At 43.1% G+C, this 23,054-nt stretch overlaps 1 protein-coding gene across 1 annotated transcript in view; it reads right to left on the reverse strand.

Annotated features, from left to right (window-relative positions):
• Positions 1–21,400, reverse strand: part of ERBB4 (erb-b2 receptor tyrosine kinase 4) — a 589,315-nt gene extending 567,915 nt beyond the window's left edge. The window contains exons 1-2 of the mRNA XM_077829473.1: positions 21,397–21,400; positions 21,021–21,172 (exon numbers count right to left, since the gene is read on the reverse strand). Of these exons, the coding sequence (XP_077685599.1) occupies positions 21,021–21,172; positions 21,397–21,400 (156 nt within the window). The remainder of the gene's footprint in view (positions 1–21,020; positions 21,173–21,396) is intronic.
• Between the last annotated feature and the right edge of the window lie 1,654 nt (positions 21,401–23,054).

Raw genomic sequence — 23,054 nt, forward strand, 5'->3', positions numbered from 1 at the left:
TTTCAGCTCCTCCCCCTCCCCCCCAGCACCTCCCGCCCACCTGGATCAGCTGTTCCATGGCATGCAGGAGGCGCTGGGGGGAGGGTGGGGTGTGCTTTGGGGAAGGGGCTGGAACAGGGTGGGAATGGAGCGGGGGTGGGGGTGAGAAGAGGCAGGGTGGGGCCTTGGGGGAAGGGGCTGAGTGGGATCGGGGCCTGGGAAGAGCAGGGGTCGTGCATCCTCTATCCCCCTGGCTCATTAGAAAGTCAGTGCTTCTGCACAAAAGAACAAGGTGCTGGCTTCCCTTGTCTTCCTAGGTGAAAGATCTTTGCTGAGGAAGGTTTCTCACCTGTATTCAGTTCCCAGAGACTTCAATCTCTCCTCCTTGGTTGAAGGACCCATCCTCCACAGCTTGCAAGAGCTCTGACCCTTTGTGTCTGCCTAGTGATGGATGTCAAAGATGGCTTTTATCCTTGCTTGTATCTTCCAAAATTCAATGACCTTATTATTAGAGGCAGGATGACCTTATGTTGTTGTTCCCTTCCTGTGATCTTCCCATCCCCCAGTGATTTCTATATAAATTGAGCTTCCATTGTTTCTGGTGACACCTTATTTAATTTCACTGGAGACAAGTAGATAGCTGGCTTCCCTCCTATGTGGGGGAAAGCCTGTTTCTCCCTGTGTTTGGTCACAGACTGCAAAGCATAATATCAGTGAGTACTCATAATTCCTCACATAGTGTTAATACATACATTTCATAAATGTGTTAAGGGTGTCATAGGCCTTCATAAAACACCTCACTCTGTACACTTTTATAATACAGTAATGTTGCATACAATCAGTTGATTTAATAGCTCATCACACGGGGGGAGGGATAGCTCAATGGTTTGAGCATTGGCCTGCTAATCCCAGGGTTGTGAGTTCAATCCCTGAGGGGGCCATTTAGGGATCTGGGGCAAAAATTGGTGATTGGTCCTGCTTTGAGCAGGGGGTTGGACTAGATGACCTTCTGAGGTCCCTTCCAACCCTGATATTTTATGATTCTATGAAGTTCAGGCACCGTGTCTTTATAGACAAGTAAACCTTAGCAATGTATTCTTTGAAAAGTAAAACCTAGATCCAGCTTCTCTCCTATGCTGTGTGTAGACACCATGCTGTCTCCTCCCCCACTTGATAGCATTGTTTACCTAATAGTAAATGGACCTCCATTGTCTCTGCCTGATGACTGGTCACAGAATCAAATACACATTCCTTTGTCGAGGGCAGACCTGTTTACTAACTCTCCTTGACATGCCTGGCTTACACACATTTTAGTTGTCACTCCAGAGTATATCCATACCTCTTAATACACACCACACACATACATCACACAAGAATATTATTAGTTTTTCAATGACATATTACATGACACCTTTCAGATACAGATTATAACCACAGAAATTTGGGGTACACAGATGTGGTCAGCCCAGCTGAAACTCATTACCTGACACCAATGAGCCCTTTGCCCACTGGCACCGGCATGCTCTTAGGGTTACACGTACATGTACAAAAAGAAAAGGAGTACTTGTGGCACCTTAGAGACTAACCAATTTATTTGAGCATAAGCTTTCGTGAGCTACAGCTCACTTCATCGGATGCATACTGTGGAAACTGCAGAAGACATTATATACACAGAGACCATGAAACAATACCTCCTCCCACCCCACTCTCCTGCTGGTAATAGCTTATTTAAAGTGATCACTCTCCTTACAATGTGTATGATAATCAAGTTGGGCCATTTCCAGCACAAATCCAGGTTTTCTCACCCTCCATCCCCCCCCCCCCCCAAACTCACTCTCTTGCTGGTAATAGCCCATCCAAAGTGACCACTCTCTTTACAATGTGTATGATAATCAAGGTGGCCCACCTTGATTTTCATACACATTGTAAGGAGAGTGGTCACTTTGGATAAGCTATTACCAGCAGGAGAGTGAGTTTGTGTGTGTGGTTTTTAGAAAGGGGGCGGGGGTGAGAAAACCTGGATTTGTGCTGGAAATGGCCCAACTTGATTATCATACACATTGTAAAGAGAGTGGTCACTTTGGATGGGCTATTAGCAGCAAGAGAGTGAGTTTGTGCGGGGGGGGGCGGAGGGTGAGAAAACCTGGATTTGTGCTGGAAATGGCCCAACTTGATTATCATACACGTTGTAAGGAGAGTGATCACTTTAGATAAGCTATTACCAGCAGGAGAGTGGGGTGGGAGGAGGTATTGTTTCATGGTCTCTGTGTATATAATGTCTTCTGCAGTTTCCACAGTATGCATCCGATGAAGTGAGCTGTAGCTCACAAAAGCTTATGCTCAAATAAATTGGTTAGTCTCTAAGGTGCCACAAGTACTCCTTTTCTTTTTGCGAATACAGACTAACACGGCTGTTACTCTGAAACGTACATGTACTTATCAAGTACGATAGGACTGGTAGGAACAAGCCTAATCACAAGACATTATATTGTCTTCACACATGAGAAAGGGAGTGAGGGGGGGACAAATGAAGTTTTACACATGACATGGGCTTAACTTACTCAGATGAAGAGAGAAATAAATTCAAGGTATCACCTCAGTGCAAAAATCTCACTTTTCACCTTTCACTTAGATTTCAGATGCAAAATGCATCTCAATTCTGAGAGGTTAGTTAAAAAGTAATATATTATGCTTTTAGGTACCTTGTGCTTTCTGACTCTATTTCATAGCATGCACTGATTGCCTTCAGTGACTTTGCTGTTTGTACCTTGAGTGAGTGCAAAGTGGGCATCAAATACCACTGATGTCAGAATGGTGGCATTTCACCACCAGTTTGCCATGGTGAGAATGACTCTTCGAAGTGAACCCAGAACGAATTCCAGAAAGGCAGATCCAACAACAGCCATTCATAAGCTTCACAATCTTAGTAGTCCCTAAAATTGATTCTCTAGGGAAGAGACATCATCTCTATAGGAAGGTAATACAATTCAGAGGAATTCCCCTGAAAATTCAGTTAAAAAGCTGGTTTTTATGGCAGAGAGTGAAGAGGACCTTTCCTTTGTGGAAAGTCCACAATCTCATAAAAATGATCCTCACTATGTACTTACATAGGATGCACACTCCATGCATGCAGGTGTTTAATTAGTTGCCTTAATGTTAATATCAGGTTTAGAACAGGAGTGTTAATATTGTTAAATGCTGCATCTGCACATTTGTGTTGACATTTCTGAACTTTACAAGCCTGCCTGAAGCCAGCTACAGAGGAAACCTTTAAAATTGATCTGGTTTAGTGCAAACCAGTTTGCTAAGCCTGCCCCCCGACAGCTTACAGTTAAAGGCTTCATCTTCCATTTCTTACAGCTTTTAAGAGCAAATCAAGTGCATTGATCCAGGGCTCTCTGTCAATGTATTACAATACAATATTATCCATCTCTTTGAAAGCCAGTTAGTTTCATTTCACTTTATTCCATATTCAGGGGGCAGGAGGGGAAGTGGAAATGAGGCCGGTGGGGGCGGGGGGGGAAGGAGCTCTTTAATGTGCTTATGAAATCTGAGATAAATGATTCAAATGCACAGTGCAAAATGCTTCTATTTAGCTAAGGCTAAATTGCATATGTGCCCCAATTGCTTTAAGTGACTTCGAGAAACTACCTGAATTCTATGGACAAAAACAGAAGATGGACAAAGAGGAGAACAAACAAGCCTTAACAATTCCAATGATTCCTTGGAGCAAAGCATATGAATAGTGTGAAATGGTGGGGTAGGTGGGGCTTTTTTAAAATTTCTAATTAAGGTTGAGACCAGCCTATTAAACTCATTGCACTCACCATTTATGCCAAATTTAAATATCCTCTGTTCACCTGGGCTACAAGAGAAGTACATTCATCTGCTTTACGACCTAATAAATCCATTTTTAATTTAAAAGTATTTGCCACTAGGGTTTTTGTTGGTTTAACTTTACTTGTTTGTTTGCTTTGGTAAAACTTCAGTTAAGCTGGCATATGGGGTATTGAAGAGGTGGGGGATGAGGTAAAATCGGTTTTGTTTTCCTGATGGGGAGCTCAGCTTCTAAAAGAGAAAGACTTAAGAAGGTTTTTTGTTTTAAGGTTGTCCAAGAGCTCCAAAATCCAGGGGCCAAATCCTCAGCTGGGGTAAACTGTCATAGCTTCATAGTGGCATTATGACAATTTACTATGGCTGAGGATCTGGCTCTGGGTCTCTGAGTATTTTCGCATCTTTGGCCTCAGCACTGGCCACTAGTTTTTTATAGGCCATCATGAAGAGTGCTAGATAAGAGAGACATTATTTATTATCATCATCATAACACCTTGGGTGCTTTCCCTGCCCTCATTTTTGTCAGATTGGATTTGATTTCAGCTTTGTTGTTTCTTTGAGTGGGCAGAAAAAGTGAAGTCAAGGTGCAAATTGAGGCCTGCATCCAAGCTGGCCCATAGAGGTAGACTCCTCGCACCCACAACAAGCATCATGCAACTCAAGAGGATTCTGTATGGGTGTATTGGCCAACCACCTGCTCTAGCCTGCAGGGTTGGGACCTAAGTAATTTGTTTCCCCTAGAATCTATACTCTCGCCTTTTGTTGAACAAAATGAGGCGCCCTTGCAGTCCTTGTGCAAGAGTCCCTGCATTTCTCAGGGAACTAGAAAAGCTTCACTTCTGGTCTGTTTTTAAATGACAAACCATTTTAAGCAATGGGCAAGTAAACATATTAATGCAGTTGAAAGAGTGAGGACAGATTTTGCCAGTTCCTCCAAGTGCTTCCCCCTACACTTCAGCATCCTCTCCATTTTGCCCCAGTTGCATTTATGCCAGTTGGCTTCCACCCAGAATTCTCCCTTTGCCAAATATTGGAAATAGCTTCACCTGGGTCACGGGAAAAGGAGATGTAGCGCTGAGTGTCATGAACATATTTTTGGCATTGTAGCCTGTATCACATCACAATCTCCCCCAGTGGTTTTGGTATTTCATTCAACAAAAAGTTGTCTATGCCCTGGTCTACATTAGGACTTTAGGTCGAATTTAGCAGCGTTAAATCGATGTAAACCTGCACCCGTCCACACAATAAAGCCCTTTATTTTGACTTAAAGGGCTCTTAAAATCGATTTCCTTACTCCACCCCTGACAAGTGGATTAGCGCTTAAATCGGCCTTGCCGGGTCAAATTTGGGGTACTGTGGACACAATTCAACAGTATTGGCCTCCGGGAGCTATCCCAGAGTGCTCCATTGTGACCGCTCTGGACAGCACTCTCAACTCAGATGCACTGGCCAGGTAGACAGGAAAAGAACCGTGAACTTTTGAATCTCATTTCCTGTTTGGCCAGCGTGGCAAGCTGCAGGTGACCATGCAGAGCTCATCAGCAAAGGTGACCATGCAGAGCTCATCAGCAAAGGTGACCATGATGGAGTCCCAGAATTGAAAAAGAGCTCCAGCATGGACTGAACGGGAGGTACGGGATCTGATCACTGTATGGGGAGAGGAATCCGTGCTATCAGAACTCCATTCCAGTTTTCGAAATGCCAAAACCTTTGTCAAAATCTCCCAGGGCATGAAGGACAGAGGCCATAACAGGGACCCGAAGCAGTGCCACATGAAACTTAAGGAGCTGAGGCAAGGCTACCAGAAAACCAGAGAGGCGAATGGCTGCTCCGGGTCAGAGCCCCAAACATGCCGCTTCTATGATGAGCTGCATGCCATTTTAGGGGGTTCAGCCACCACTATTCTAGCCGTGTTGTTTGACTCCTTCAATGAAGATGGAGGCAACACGGAAGCAGGTTTTGGGAACGAAGAAGAAGATGATGATGATGAGGTTGTAGATAGCTCACAGCAAGCAAGTGGAGAAACCGGTTTTCCCGACAGCCAGGAACTGTTTCTCACCCTGGACCTGGAGCCAGTACCCCCCGAACCCACCCAAGGCTGCCTCCTGGACCCAGCAGGTGGAGAAGGGACCTCTGGTGAGTGTACCTTTTAAAATACTATACATGGTTTAAAAGCAAGCATGTGAAAGGATTAATTTTCCCTGGCATTCGCAGCTCTCCTGAATGTACTCCCAAAGCCTTTGCAAAAGGTTTCTGGGGAGGGCAGCCTTATTGCGTCCTCCATGGTAGGACACTTTACCACTCCAGGCCAGTAAAACGTACTCGGGAATCATTGTACAACAAAGCATTGCAGTGTATGTTTGCTGGTGTTCAAACAACATCCGTTCTTTATCTCTCTGTGTTATCCTCAGGAGAGTGAGATATCATTCATGGTCACCTGGTTGAAATAGGATGCTTTTCTTCAGGGGACACTCAGAAGTGCCCATTCCTGCTGGGCTGTTTGCCTGTGACTGAACAGAAATGTTCCCTGCTGTTAGCCCTGGGGAGGGGGGAGGGTTGAGGGGGTAGCCACGTGGTGGGGGGAGGCAAAATGCGACCTTGTAACGAAAGCACATGTGCTATGTATGTAATGTTAACAGCAAGGTTTACCCTGAAAGAGTGTAGCCACTGTTTTATAAAATGTGTCTTTTTAAATACCACTGTCCCTTTTTTTTTCTCCACCAGCTGCATGTGTTTCAATGATCACAGGATCTTCTCCTTCCCAGAGGCTAGTGAAGATTAGAAAGAAAAAAAAAATGCACTTGTGATGAAATGTTCTCTGAGCTCATGCTGTCCTCCCACACTGACAGAGCACAGACGAATGCGAGGAGGCAAATAATGTCAGAGTGCAGGAAAGCACAAAATGACCGGGAGGAGAGGTGGCGGGCTGAAGAGAGTAAGTGGCGGGCTGAAGAGAGTAATTGGTGGGCTGAAGACAGGGATGAAGCTCAAATGTGGCAGCAGCGTGATGAGAGGAGCAAGGATTCAATGCTGAGGCTGCTGCAGGACCAAACCAGTATGCTCCAGTGTATGGTTGAGCTGCAGCAAAGGCAGCTGGAGCACAGACTGCCACTACAGCCCCTGTGTAACCAACTGCCCTCCTCCCCAAGTTCCATAGCCTCCACACCCAGATGCCCAAGAACGCGGTGGGGAGGCCTCCAGCCAACCAGCCACTCCACCACAGAGGATTGACCAAAAAACAGAAGGCTGGTATTCAATAAATTTTAAAGTTGTAAACTTTTAAAGTGCTGTGTGGCATTTTCATTCCCTCCTCACCACCCCTCCTGGGCTACCTTGGTAGTCATCTCCCTATTTGTGTGATGAATGAATAAAGAATGCATGAATATGAAGCAACAATGACTTTATTGCCTCTGCAAGCGGTGATCGAAGGGAGGAGGGGAGGGTGGTTAGCTTACAGGGAAGTAGAATGAACCAAGGGGCGGGGTGTTTCATCAAGGAGAAACAAACCGAACTTTCATACCGTAGCCTGGCCAGTCATGAAACTGGTTTTCAAAGCTTCTCTGATGCGTACCGCGCCCTCCTGTGCTCTTCTAACAGCCCTGGTGTCTGGCTGCGCGTAACGAGCAGCCAGGCAATTTGCCTCAACCTCCCACCCCACCATAAACGTCTCCCCCTTACTCTCACAGATATTGTGGAGCGCACAGCAAGCTGTAATAACAGTGGGAATATTGGTTTCGCTGAGGTCTAAGCGAGTCAGTAAACTGCGTCAGCGCGCCTTTAAACGTCCAAATGCACATTCTACCACCATTCTGCACTTGCTCAGTCTGTAGTTGAACAGCTCCTGACTACTGTCCAGGCTGCCTGTGTACGGCTTCATGAGCCATGGTGTTAAGGGATAGGCTGGGTCCCCAAGGATAACTATAGGCATTTCAACATCCCCAACAGTTATTTTCTGGTCTGGGAATAAAGTCCCTTCCTGCAGCTTTTGAAACAGACCACAGTTCCTGAAGATGCGAGTGTCATGTACCTTTCCCGGCCATCCTATGTTGATGTTGGTGAAACGTCCCTTGTGATCCACCAGAGCTTGCAGCACTATTGAAAAGTACCCCTTGCAGTTTATGTACTCGGCGGCTTGCTGCTCCGGTGCCAAGATAGGGAGGTGGGTTCCGTCTATGGCCCCACCATAGTTAGGGGAATCCCATTGCAGCAAAGCCATCCACTATGACCTGCACATTTCCCAGGGTCACTACCCTTGATATCAGCAGATCTTTGATTGCGTGGGCTACTTGCATCACAGCAGCCCCCACAGTAGATTTGCCCACTCCAAATTGATTCCCAACTGACCGGTAGCTGTCTGGCGTTGCAAGCTTCCACAGGGCTATTGCCACTCGCTTCTCAACTGTGAGGGCTGCTCTGATCTGGTATTCATGCACTTCAGGGCAGGGGAAAGCAAGTCACAAAGTTCCATGAAAGTGCCCTTACGCATGCGAAAGTTTCGCAGCCACTGGGAATCGTCCCAGACCTGCAACACTATGCGGTCCCACCAGTCTGTGCTTGTTTCCCAAGCCCAGAATCAGCATTCCACAGCATGAACCTGCCCCATTAGCACCATGATGCATGCATTGGCAGGGCCCGTGCTTTCAGAGAAATCTGTGTCCATGTCCTGATCACTCATGTGACTGCACTGACATCGCCTCCTCGCCCGGTATCACTCTGCCAGGTTCTGGTGCTGCATATACTGCTGGATAATGTGTGTGGTGTTTAATGTGCTCCTAATTGCCAAAGTGAGCTGAGCGGTCTCCATGCTTGCCTTGGTATGGTGTCCGCACAGAAAAAAGGCGCAGGCATTTGCTCTGACGGAGGGAGGGGCGACTGACGACATGGCTTACGGGGTTGGCTTACAGGGAATTAAAATCAACAAAGGGGGTGGCTTTACATCAATGAGTATTTCAGGCAGGACTTCACGGAGGGTTCCAATAAGAAATGGTGCACCTAAGTAATTGTTCTTATTGGAACAAGCAGGTTGGTCTGGCCTCTGATAGATACATGGCTAGATTTACCTTGCTGCACCTTCTCTGTGAGTGACTGCAGTGTGACCTAGAGGAATGAGTCCCCTAGACGGGGGAGGGGGGGAAGCAAATGAGTACAAAACAAATCTGGTCTATTTCTTGTTTTGATCCACTCCGTCTATCTTTTACATCTTTGGCTGGCAGCAGACAGTGCAGAAGGACTGCAAGCCATCCACATCTCATGGCTGCTTAGCAGAAGATGGTGCAATAGGACTGCTAGCCATCCTCATCTCTTGCCTGCCTGGCAGAAGACGGTACAGTAGGACTACTAGCAATCCATATCGCCTGTCTGCTCACCATAAGATGGTTCAATAGGACTGACTGCAGGACTAAAGAGAATGACCTGGTCAAGTCACTCCAAATTTAGTCCCTGCGCCCATGTCTGCCCAGGCGCTCCTGGCCGACGTGGCCAGGAGCACCTCGGACATGACGAGGACGGCTACCAGTCGTACTGCACCGTCTGCTGCCACAAGGCAATGGGTTGATGCTGCTGTGTAACAGTGCAGTACCGTGTCTGCCAGCACCCAGGAGACATAGGGTGACGGTTACCTGAGCGGGCTCCAGGCTTGCCGTGGTATGGCGTCTGCACGGGTAACTCAAGAAAAAAGGTGCGAAACAATTGTCTGCTGCTGCTTTCACGGAGGGAGGGAGGGAACGGTAGCCTGACGATATGTACCCAGAACCACCCGCGACAATGTTTTAGCCCCATCAGGCATTGGGATCTCAACCCAGAATTCCAATGGGCAGCGGAGACTGCGGGAACTGTGGGATAGCTACCCACAGTGCAACACTCCGGAAGTCAACGCTTGCCTCAGTACTGTGGAAACACTCCACCGAGTTAATGCACTTAATGCACTTAGAGCATTTTCTGTGGGGACACACACACTCGAATATATAAAACCGATTTCTAAAAAAACTGACTTCTATAAATTCGACCTAATTTCGTAGGGTAGACATACCCTGTGAGAGAAAGAGAGAGACAGACAGGACAAACAGACAAAAACTGAGCTTGGTAGGACAAGAAGAAGAGAAATCACTCATTACCATCCTTTGGCAGCTAATCAACACCAGTAAATGGAACCACTCTAATGACACTCCTATGCCTGCCAGCTCCTGCAAATATCTCAACAGCACCTTATAGCTGACTGTATTAAGGGCTACTGAAAGATCTAGCAGAATTAGCAAGAATGTCTGACCTCCATCCACTGCCATGACAATTAACTGCTGAGACTAATAGAGTCTCTGTGCTGTGTCCTGGTCTTTGATCGATGTGCACAGAGCTAGAAAATGTCAGATGCCAACGAAGTTGGCTGATCCTCACCCTCTCAGTGATCTTTCCGACAAAATGAAGGCCCAAGCAGTTTTGCTGTATCAGTGAAAAAAGAATCTTTGGTAACCATCTAAGGGCTTATTAGTGATTTAACACCTGTATATGTTGATGTTATTTTTGCATAATTTAAGTTTTATTTATTTTATCTGTGTCTGTTAAAAGTTTGTAAAACCTATGCATAAGTGAAGTAGATAGCATTTCCTGTGCAACTGAAGGGAAAGTATAAGAAACACCACTGAAAATGAGGAAGAAGACTAAATAAACAACAATGTAAAGAGAACATTTAATAACCATTAGGAATCTCTCATTCTTATTTATATAAAGAGGTTTTAAAGCTTCCATTGTCAGACACTGAGGGAATATCCTAGATTTAGCTAATCCTAGAGATAGATTATGAGGGCTGCATGAGGAACTGAGGGAACTCTTAGGAAATTGGAAATAAAAAAACAAAAACAAAACCTAAGGGTTGTGATCTGTCCTGATGTAGTTCCAGAGAATAAAGAGCTGAAAATTTTGCAGAACTCAGAGACTGCACGTGTGTGTTAGGAGGAAGGGGGATCACTACCATCTGCTACCCAGGAGAGCTGATCATACCTACACAAAAACTCAAGCATTATAAAGTAAAAGGATTTGAAAAACTGATCTGGAACCACAAGGAGTCCTTGTGGCACCTTAGAGACTAACAAATTTATTTGGGCATAAACTTTCATGGGCGAGAACCCACTTCATCAGGTGCACGGAGTGGAAAATACAGTAGCAGGTATATTTATAAATAGTACATGAAAAGATGGGAGTAAGGCAACTCTCATCTCTTCATGTACTATGTATAAATATACCTGCATCTGATGAAGTGGGTTCTAGCCCATGAAAGCTTATGCCCAAATAAATCTGTTAGTCTCTAAGGTGCCACAAGGACTCCTTGTTGTTTTTGTTGATACAGACTAACACGGCTACCATTCTGAAACTTGATCTGGAACCATGTAACTGAAATGGATTAACCTTCCTTTCAACTAATAGATTTTTAAATTTAAGATACTGCATTCCTTGTGCGGATATTTCCTTTTAATTAACAAAAAAATACATGAGTGGGACCACATTTACATCCAGAAGAGAGGAGAGTAGGTTACAGTACAAAGCAGCCTTGCTTTTGTAGCTTCTGATATCCAGATGCTTCCCAATATACACACACTGACTAGTCATAACTACATTCCCACCCAGCAACCTCAAAATCACATAGCAAAATTGAAAGACAGTCTAGTGCAATAGCCAGGGTACTAGACTACAACTCCGGAGAGTTGGGTTCTCACACCAGTTCTGCCATTAGTTTACTGTGTGACGCTGGACAAATCTCTTCTCCACTCTGTACCTTTGTTTCCTCTCCTACTCTTTGTATTTTCTATTTAATTGTAATTTCCTCAAGGCAGGGACTGTCTCTTACTATGAGTTTGTACAGCACCTAGCACAAATACTACTACTGAAAAAGTTAACTTTATATGTTACCCCACTGGCACAACACTAACAGTCCCACTTTTACCCATTGTCAGATAACCTGTGTTCATGCCTCATTATACAGCATGCAAGTCTTTTCATAAACATACTTCAGACTATATCATTGATATGCAACCGCCAAAAATAATTGCAAAATTAATGGGCTAATAGCTAATGTATATGTAATTTGGTTATAGTCCGTCAACCCCAGTTTGCGGATTAATTGTGTGCAAATTCACTTCTTTAATTGTTTTGCAGAATCTGACCATTTAATTTGAAGAGCCAGCATGTTTTGTGCTAAAGTTTCCCGAAGAGGATTGCTTCTAGTGACCTCTTGGAAACTTAGTTCAGGACTGAAAAGCCAGAAGACTCACCAGACACAGGATAATGCTTATCTCCTAGTTGGAGCACCTAACACAAATCTCAGAGTTCGCTGACCAACTGACCATTAGCTTTCTGGACAACTCAAAAAGACTACGCAAAGCAAAAACATTGTAAAACACGTAAATCTACACTCCTGCATCATTTTGAGATTACTTTTAACCTCAACCTTCTGCAATCAACTTCAACAAACGGGACTGAAAGAATTAACAGCTCTTCTGGGTGAGAATCCTGTCTCACATTAATTCTGTGGACATGGACTCTGCTTACACTGCATCTTTTGAATGAGCTCTGATAAATCACTGGCATGGTTGGTTCTCAACATGACTTGGTTCATCCCACAAATTTGGTTAGTAATCCACAGTCAGTGAAAAGTGTTTTTCTCTTGCCACAGGCCTACCTTGGCACATGACTGGCTTCTTGCGACTCACCCAGTACAGAGCTTTTTTTGCCTGTGGAAGGGACCCCCTACCCAAGTTTGCATAACAGGGTTGACTTCTCTTCTTTATAACCAGCTGTGTGAATGGTATAACATACCAGAATGCACTAGCTTGCATACTGCTGATGTCAGAGTGTGTAGGTCCTCTGGCATTCTATCCCATTCTTAGAAACTCTGCTCTAGTAACTGAGAGTACAAAAAACTTGAGTTCTGTTCTACTTGAGTTCTGCCACTGACCTGCAGCATGAACTAGAGAAGTTAACATAAGAACATAAGAATGTGTCAAGCCAATGGTCCATCTAGCCCAGTATCCTGTATTCTAACAGTGGTCAGTGCCAGACGCTTCAGAGCGAGTGAACAGCGGAGGGCAATTATTGAGTGATCCACTCCGTCGTCCAATCCTGGCTTCTGGAACTCAGAGGTTTAGAGACACCTAGACCATGGGGTGCCTCCCTGACCATTGCAGCTTTTAGCCACTGATGGACCTATCCTCTATGAACTTATTTAATTTTTTTTTAATTCATTTATACTTTTGGTCCCCACAACAACCCCTAGCAATGAGGGCCACAGGTTGACTGTGCTTTGTGTGAAGAAATACTTCCTTTTGTTCATTTTAACCTTGCTGCCTATTAATTTCATTGGGTAACCCCTGTTCTTGTATTACGTGAGGCGTAAATAATACTTCGCGATTCACTTTCTCCACACACATCATCATTTTCTTGACCTCTAACATATCCCTCCTTAGTCACCCCCAGTGGCTTCAATCTCTCCTCTCATGGAAGCTATTCCATACCCCTAATCATTTTCATTGCCCCTCTTCGCACTTTTTCCAATTTTAATACATCTTTTTGGAGATGGGAAGAACAGAACTGCATGCAGTATTCAAGGTGTGGGCTTACCATGGATTTACATAGGGTCATTATTATATTTTCTTATATCTATCCCTTTCCTAACAGTTCCTAACATTCTGTTAGCTTTTTTGACAGCTTTTTTTGTATATGTAGTTAGGATTATGTTTTCCATTGTGCATTACTTTGCATTTATCAACATTGAATTTCATCTGTCAATTTGTTGAGCTATCACCTAATTTTGTGATAACCTTTTGCAACTCTTCATGGTTTATGTTGGATTTATAACTATCCTGAGTAATTTTGTATCATCTTCAAACTTTGCAACATCATGGTTTAACCCCTTTTCTAGATCATTTATGACTGTATTGAATAGCACAAGTCCCAGTAGAGATCCTTGGAGGACTCCCCTATTTACTTCTTTCCATTTTGCAAACTGACCATTATTCCTACCCTTTGCTTCCTATCTTTTTAACCAATTACTGATTCATGAGAGGACCTTCCCTCTTATCCCATGACTGCTTACTTTGCTTAAGAACCTTTGGTGTGGGACCTTGTCAAAGGCTCTCAAAAAGTCCAAGTACACTATATAAACTGGCTTACTCATGTCCATAAGTTTGTTGACCCTCTCAAACAATTCTACTAGATTTGTGAGGCATGGTTTCCCTTTACATAAGCTGTGTTGACTCTGCCCCCAAGAAATCATGTTCATCTATATGTCTGATAATTCTATTTTTCACTTTGGTTCCAACCAATTTGCCTGGTAATGAAGTTATGCTTACCATCCTGTAATTGCCGGGATCGCCTCTGGAGCCTTTTTTAAAAATAGGCATCACATTAGGTATCCTCCAGGCATCTGGTACAGAGGCTATTTTAATCAACAGGTTACATACTTCAGTTAGTAGTTCTGCAATTTCATATTTGAGTTACTTCAGAACTCTTGGGTGAATACGATCTAGTCCTGATAACTTATTACTGTCTAATTTATCAATTTGTTCCGAAACCTCCTCTACTGACACCTCAATCTGGGACAGTTCCTCAGATTTGTCACCTAAAAAGAATGGCTAAGGTGTGGGAATCTCCCTCACATCCTCCGTAGTGAAGACCAATGCAAAGAACTCGCTTAGCTTCTCTGCAACAGCCTTGTCTTCCTTGAGTGTTCCTTCAGCACCTTGATTATCCTGTGACCCCACTGGTTGTTTGCCAGGCTTCCTACTTCTGATGTACTTAAAAAAAAATTGATGTTAGATTTTTAATTTTTTGTTAGGTGCTCTGCAAATTCCTTTTTGGACTGCCTTATTATATTTTTACACTTGATTTGCTCCTTTCGATTTTTCTCAACAGGATTTGACTTCCAATTTTTCAAGTATGCCTTTTGTCTCTCTTGTTTCATCTCTCAGTGACTCTGTTTCCCTTCCCATTCTTAGTCTGCCTTGTCTATTTAGAGTTCAAGCTTTGCCCAGCACAACAGGGCCCTGATGTCAGCTGGGGCTTCTGGGCATTACTATAATATAAATAATAAATATTGGACAGCTACCCAGATTGTTGCAAAACACAATTTTACATAGCTAGGCAGCATGGTAGATGAGGATGCGCAAATATGTCGAAGAGCTATAAAGTTGCTGTGTCATTTGTATCCAGTTAACATGAGCATGGATAGAACAAGTGACACAATCACACAGTGAAAAAAGTATAGTGTGACAGGGCATTACAAAAGAGCATTGATAAAGTCACCATACATTATTTTCTAAGGACACTGATTATAGATTTGATTATTTGGACATAAGTTTTCATAACAATTTGGAGGAGGTATTGTTAGCAGTTTAGTGTTTCAGTCATGCCTTTTAAAACAAAATAAGCTGAATTGGTTAAATAAAATCCAGTGACAAGAAGACATTTTGCTGACTGTAAACTGAAACGCTTTACACCAGGATTAATGTAACATAACTCTTGTGTACCAGATTTGTTTAATCGAGCAAGTACACTTGCAAATGATTGTTTTGTGGCCTAATAAATGCATGCTTTATGTAGAAAATTGAATATCAAGATGCCTTTAAGAAGTACAAACTGTCTATAATATAAACTGTCAGTCTGTGCTAAATGAAACTAAAACAGTTTCCCATTTTCTCAAGCAAACAGTCATCCACAAAACAAAACTGTGTGGGATTTGATCCTTTCTGAACAGTTATTTATCAAACATAAAGAAGGGCTAATCCACAACTCTGGCCTTGACTACACACAAGAAATGTGCACCAGCATAACTGGATTGATTAAATTACACTGGGGCAAACCTTAGCACATTTGTGCTGCAGCGGTGCAAGTTGAGACTTATTTCAATTTACTAAATAGCATCAGTGGATAGGGCACTGATTGGGATCAGGAGACTTGGTTCAAATCCCTGGCTTTGCCACCGACCTGCTGAATAATCTGGGACAACCTATGATCTCGATGTTTCCTGTCCCACCCTTTGTCTTGTCTTGTCCAGTTGTAAACTCTTTGTGACAGGGACTGATTTGCCCTATGTCTAGTGCAAAGGGAGCCCAATCTTGGTTGTAGCATCTAGGTACAAATGATAAATAATAACGTTAAATCAACATAAGCCTCATATCATGCTGGTGTAGCTTGTTTACGTTAAGAGCTTGAACTGGTATAACTAAATCAATTTAGTTATATTGGTGCAAGCATAATCATAATCTAACTATGAATACATAATCAAGCTACCTCAGTACAAAGTTATCACTCTATAGCTGACCTCTCAGTACTCGTCCTCAAAGGAAACCTGCACAACACTTTCAAAAGACGAGTCTGGGAGCTTAAATTCATTACTTTGCTTCAGAGTTGCAGCCGTGTTAGTCTGTATTCGTAAAAAGAAAAGGCGTACTTGTGGCACCTTAGAGACTAACAAATTTATCTGAGCAAAAGCTTTCATGAGCTTTCGAAAGCTTATGCTCAAATAAATTTGTTAGTCTCTAAGGTGCCACAAGTACTCCTTTTCTTTTTATAACTTTGCTTGACACTAAAAATCATGATCTTAATAGAGACACTGGATTTATGGTTTATTACAACAACCTGTAACCCACTAACCCTCCATTTTGCCCTACAGAGGTGTTAATAGGCCACTTCACCTTGAATGATCCCTTAGAATACATACTAACTACTTATGCTAAACGATCCGTTTAATCTTGTATTTAGCTGTGACACTTGGAATACCTTTCCCAGACCTGAAGAAGAGCATTGTGTAGCTCAAAAGCTTGTCTCTCCCACCACCAGATATTGGTCCAGTAAAAAATATTACCTCACTCACCTCATCTTTCTAAATCAATTTAGCCATATCAGTGAACATTTCTTGTGTGTAGATTAGGCTTCAGGAGAAAGAAAAGTATGGGGTGAAGGATAACTGTTCTGATCTGATGTACAGTCTGAAATTCATGAGCTTCCTAGTAACTAATCTCTGTCAATTTAGGTAAGACCAGATGCTGTCATCCTGTATTCATGCGGAGTATTACCCTTTCTTGGCAAGGAGTCCCATTAAGGTCAGGGCTACTCATGAAGAAAGGTACTACTTAATCATAGAATCACAGAAATGTACGACTGGAAGGGATTTTGATAGGTCATCTAGTCCAGTCCCCTGCACTAAGGTAGGACTAAGTATTATCTAGATCTTCCATAACAGGTGCTTGTCTAACCTGTTCTTAACAACCTCCAATGACAGAGATTCCACAAGGTCCCTAGATAACTTGTTCCAGTGTGTCACTACCCTTGCAGTTAGGAAGTTCTTCCTAATGTCTAAACTTAAATCTCCCTCGCTGAAATATAACCCCATTACTTCTTGTCTTGTCCTCAGTGGTTAAGAAGAACAATTTATCACCCTCCTCTCTATAACAACTTTTTATGTATTTGAAGACTTATGTCCCACCTCGGTCTTCTCTTCTCCAGACTAAAAAAAGCCAGTTTTTTCAATATTTCATCACAGGTCATGTTTTTAGACCTTTAATCAATTTTGTTGCTCTCCTTTGGACTTTTTCCAATATGTCCACTTTTCCCCAAGTATGGTGCCCGGAGCTGGACACAGTATTCCAGTTGAGGCCTTATCACTGCTGAGTAGAGCGGAAGAAATACTTCTCATGTATTGCTTACAATACTCCTGCTAATGTTAATTAATGCAATTAAAGAGGGCAGAATCTGGTCCTAAGGTCAGTAACTGTCCTATATGATTACCTGGTGCTTGAATTGGCAACCAGTTTCATCTATCTGCAGGCAAGTCATATGAGGTTTATAAGACAGAATGACAGCATTTTACACTCAACTTACACAGGAATAAGTCCCTCATTCAGAAAGGTACTTAAGCAGGTGTGTAAATTTAAGCATCAGTCACTTTCTTTGAAGTCAATTGGATTAAGCACAGGCTCGTACCCGCTTAAGGACCTTTTCGAAACAAAGTAGAAAGCAGTGGAAAAGTAGACCCATTCATCTTTAATAATTAGACAACTGCAGAGTTAACACCCAAACATGAAAGCAATCCATGTAGGTGTTAAGTGTCTGAATAAATATGAAAGCTGGGCTGTTATTTTTTAATCTTCTTCCACAGTGCAAATAAAATCATCATTTTACCCTCCCGTTCATGTTGGTATTCATCTGCTATTGCAGAATAAGAGGTAAAGCCCGCCTTGCCTAGTTCAATAGGTCTTGCCTGTTTACTGGCGTGAAAGTTTTCTGAGTCAGGGTCAGTACTAATGAGGAAGAAGGAAGGCTTACATAGATGCTCATCAGCTAGACACATAAATAAGCCAGCTGTCTGTCTATTGGCTACTTGAAGCCCATTTGAGGTAGAAGGAAAGTAAGAAGACTGGGGGTGGAGGGGAGCAGGGCAGGCTGTGCGTTACTTACATTACAGATTTCACCATTTAAAAGGCTAAAAGTGACTAATATCCTCGCTCTTGGTTAGATCCCATCTGCCACTTTTGTTAGGTCATTAAAATTGCTTTTAAAATAAGTAATAATGTCTAACTAATGAATGTTGAATTATTAGCATAAATATGCTACCCTTTTATTTATTTATTTCCCCAAGAACACGTTTTCCTCTGTTTAATGACGATAATTTATCATATTAGACTAGAGCTGCCGGTTTGTTTTCATATTTGTGTTTTTCTGCCCCCCCCCTCCCGCCCGAGACATCTGTGAGAGGGCAGTCCCAGGTAAAATAAATAAATAAATAAAAGCCTTCGTAATGATCTCCACAAAGCCAAAGCCAGTAAATTGCCTTGATTTACCACTGATGGCCCTCGTTTCTTCTTCTCATTTGCTTAGTTTATGGCTATTTTTCCTGTAATATTTTCCTCTATTTTTCTATTGAAGGCTTGCCCAAAAAAGAACAGCAGAGGAGTTTGTATGAAAAAGGAGAATATTTAGCGTCACCAGGGAAACAAATAGGAGAGACCTTCATTTTCATTTCTAGTTTGCTTAATGAATAGGCCACAATTGTTCTTTTAGTTAGGTGGGGCCAGCTTTAACCACAAGCAATCCTCACTGAAGCCATCCTCTGTGGGAAGCCCTGATTCAGTAATTCACAGCATATCCTGATCTTCCTCCCCAAACGGTCTGCCAGTGCAGTGAAAGAGGGAGGAATTTAGAGTTGTGAGAAGCTTTCACAACTAAACTTGGAGCCAAGCAAAACTGTTTGCAGTTTCATTACGTATCGGAAACTTGGGCCAGGTTCAGTGAAGATTTGTCTAGAGTAGAGTTTGTGTTCCTGTTTTAATGAGAGTTAATTGATTGGCAATTAACTAACATGGCTCTGAACATTAGTCTAGACAGTCAATAGACACTTGTTCTAAAGTTGGTGGTTTACCCTAGGACTCACCCTTTATGTTTGCAGAATGACTAGACTATCATTTGCAATTGTGTAGCTAACTGGTCATCAATTAAACTGAATTAAAACTACCCTCAATGCACCTTTTAGTTTGAGTCAAGCTTGCAAACCATTTAGCAAGCTTGCAAACTGGTCTAAGTTTTGAGCAACCATGAGCCCAAGTTGAGGTTTGGAGTGGAACTCATATGAAACTGCAGTGATTTTAACCTGAAAAGAAGGGAAACGTGCCAATCAGACTAAAGTTTGGTTTGTGCTTCACCTTTGTTAGAACTAACGGTAGGAAGTTAAATCTTTGTGAACTAATATTAAACAAAAGGTTCACATAAGACCCTGCAAAACAAAATGAGACAGTTCTAAAGCAAACATTTTGCCTATCCCTAATCTTTTCCAGGCCAACGATCCAAAGAAAAATATTTAGGGTGGGCATCTGCCATCCCATTCCTTCCCCTAGACTGAGATTTTGATGGGCCTCTTCCCTCGGTCTCCACATCTCCTACAATTGTTATCTACACACCGACACACACATTTAGAAACACAGAAAGGGGTTTTATGAGAGTTGTACATAATCAAAACAAGCCATATAAGATGGTGCTTTACTCCATTTGAATCATGGTTTGACCTCATCCATATTGACCAGCTATACCATGTTATGGCCCATTTGGGTCACAATCATACTAAAATTTGTTCTCCCTTCCCCTGACAGTCATTCCTATCCCTGAAGATCTCTTCCCCTCACACTGCAGCCTTAATCCGGTGGAAAACACGCTCAAAGGAGCAAAATACACTGGATGATCCCATTAGCTGGATGTTTCTTCTAAAACAGTCAACTGTCAAAGAATAAACTACAGTGACGTTTAGCAGCTCTTAATTTGGCTTTCATCCTCCCCATCTCTCTTGATTACTATTGTCAGGCTGTCTGCAGTCTTAGAGTGATAGCACTACGCTAATTCGTATGCAGAAGGGTTTCTTCACAACGGGAAAAGCTACCTGTATAGACACAGATACACACATATATGCACGTGAAAACATAAATTCTGCAAAATAAAAACCATTGACGGGGCACATGACTGACGCTGCCCTGTGACAGGGCACCACTTGGTCCACCACTGACATCCTCTAGCACCTGGAGACTCCACTTGAGGTTTCACACATTGTAATGCCACAGCGAGGGTGACCAGATGGCAAGTGTGAAAAATCGGGATGGAGGTGTGGGGTATTTAAGACAAAGCCCCGAATATTGGGGCCGTCCCTATAAAATTGGGAATTCTGGTCACCCTAGCTACAGCTGTGACTGGACGGGGTGTTACTGAACATGTTAGTAAGGGTTAAGTGTTACACAAGTATTAGGAGTAATAGAAGTTCGCCTATTGTTTACCATTTTAACTGTTTCTGCCTGGCATTTTACTAGGATTAGCCTGTTAAAACCAGAAGTGTTTATCTGCAAGATCCTCTGACCTTCCCAGGTCCCTTCCTAACACACCTTCACACCAGCTTGCAACACAGAGAGGCACAAACACATTAAATGTCATATACTGTGAACTGCCAGTACCTTCTATCAGAAACCCTGGTAACTGTACACTCAGTGCCTCACTCACAACAACACTGTTGTTCTTGTACTTTGCACCTTGACCTTGCTGTGTCTTTTTATGGTCTGCTTCCATGACCGGCTCAGCCAATCAGCAGAAAAGGACCGTCACTTACGAACAAGACACTCTGTTATTGTGCAGTCTAACACCAATATCCGCTCACACCATGGGGAAGGTGGAAAAAAGAGGTTGCTTACCCTGAGGAAGGAAAGATCACGGTTGTGTTCAATGTTGGTGATTTCCAGGTTGCCCATGACTACCTCACAGTTCTCATAGTACTTGCGCAACGCACGATATTGCTGCTCCAGATCCGACAGAGAACTCAGCTTGTTCTCAGTGCCAGCACACACTGCAAAAAAGAAAAAAAAATATGTACATGATCTATAATGATCAGAGACGCAGAAGCAAAGTGGGGAACAAAAGTTGTAGGCAAAGCTACATCCAGCTGCAATGAAAATCCTGTTTTAATCTCTGTATTATGTCATGAAGGAAAACGTTGCAAGTTGCCTTAATAGCAACAGTAGTGAGAGGTAGCTACAAATATTTTCCATAGTAATCTCAGTGGTATAATACGCATGAAACAAAAGAGACAATGCTGTGGTACTAACCAGAGAAAAAGCAAAAGGCTTTATAAAACAGAAATGAAAGAAATATTACAAATCAATGCATAAGTAAGAAGTAAGGGCAAAATCCTAGTTTCAGAGAACCCCATAGGAGATTGCCATTGACCAGAACATGTCTCTAAATCTAGAAGGGCTATTCATAGTTTCAACGATTGTAAGACTAGAAGGGATCAAAGTATCATGTATTCTGGCCTCCTCTCTAACACAAGCCAAATAATTTCATCCAGTTACTCCAATAACTTGTGTTAGACTATAGGAAGTTTTCCAGAAAGATATTCCAGTCTTTCAAGTTTTTGCAGGAAGTACAGAAGGAATAAACAAAGAAAATTTCCTTTTCTCTTCTCTATGATGATTATAATGAAATATACACACATATGTTAAGGATCAGGCAAACCAGAAAAACTTCAAAAACATTTTTTGAAGTGTAGTTCTCTTCTGAAAACTCACTGTCAAAATGGCATCAAACAGGCCAGCCCATGTGTGCTTCTTTCAGTGGTTCCAAACAAAATCTGTTCATTTACAAGTGAAAAGATGGGGTTTTTCCACCTAATTCAAACTCAGCCTGATTCTGAAAGTCAAGCTGATTTCTTTCTGGGTGTGACCTTCCTTAACAATGAATATTTCACACTCAAAACATGGTTAAAGGAATATGGTGAGATTCATTTTCTTTTAAATGGATTTTCTTTATGTTTCTGATGAAGCACGCTTTAAATAATATGTCATCTTTTAAAGATTGTTTTTTGAAGCAGGTAGGGAATTTTCCAGTTCATCTGCTAATGTTTAGAAAGGTCATTTGGGCAAAGCAAGAGCAACACCAAATGTGCTCAAGGCAGAGGTGAAAGTAAGCCGGTACGTCCCAGTACAGTGTACCGGTAAGAGCCGGTGCGCCGTACCAGGACTGGCTTTCCCAGAGGGCAATTTAAAGCCCTGGGGTAGCGGCGGCAGGGATTTAAAGGTCCCCGGAGCTCCAGCCGCTGCTACCCCCCTCCCCTGGGCCCTTTAAATCCTGGCCTGAGCCCTGCTGCCTGAGCCCTGGGGTAGGGGTGGGGGGGCTCTGGCGGGGATTTAAAGAGCCCCAGAGCTCCAGCCACCGCTACTGCGCCGGCCCTTTAAATCCCCGCCGGAGCCCTGCTGCCAAAGCCCTACAGCTGGTAGCTCGGGGGTGATTTAAAGGGCCCCGGGCTCCCAGCTGCCACTACCGCAGCTGGAGCCCTGGCCCTTTAAATCAAGATTTAAAGGTCCTGGGGATTTAAGGCCACACCTGTTCCGGTTGAGACCACGCCTCTTCTGGTTGAGGCCACGCCCCCTGCTCAGGACTCCAGCGTACCGGTAAGTCCTCTAACTTACTTTCGCCCCTGGCTCAAGGCCACCTTTGCTCCCCTTCCTCTCCCCTTCCTTTACATAGGCCTGACTGCTGCCTCTTCTGCTTCCATTTTGCTTCTGCTGTTACCAGTGAATATCCTCTTTCTGGGCCGTGGGGGAAAGCACATTGTGACGCATGACCAAAAGGGTTAATAAGCATTCTGCAGGATAAATGACTCAAATTCAACCCTTAAAAACATATGAGGAGATAATGTTTGTGTGTTTGTGTATTTATATATATACTGG

This window comes from Eretmochelys imbricata, chromosome 11, assembly GCF_965152235.1.
Source record: "Eretmochelys imbricata isolate rEreImb1 chromosome 11, rEreImb1.hap1, whole genome shotgun sequence".
NCBI lineage: Eukaryota > Metazoa > Chordata > Testudines > Cheloniidae > Eretmochelys > Eretmochelys imbricata.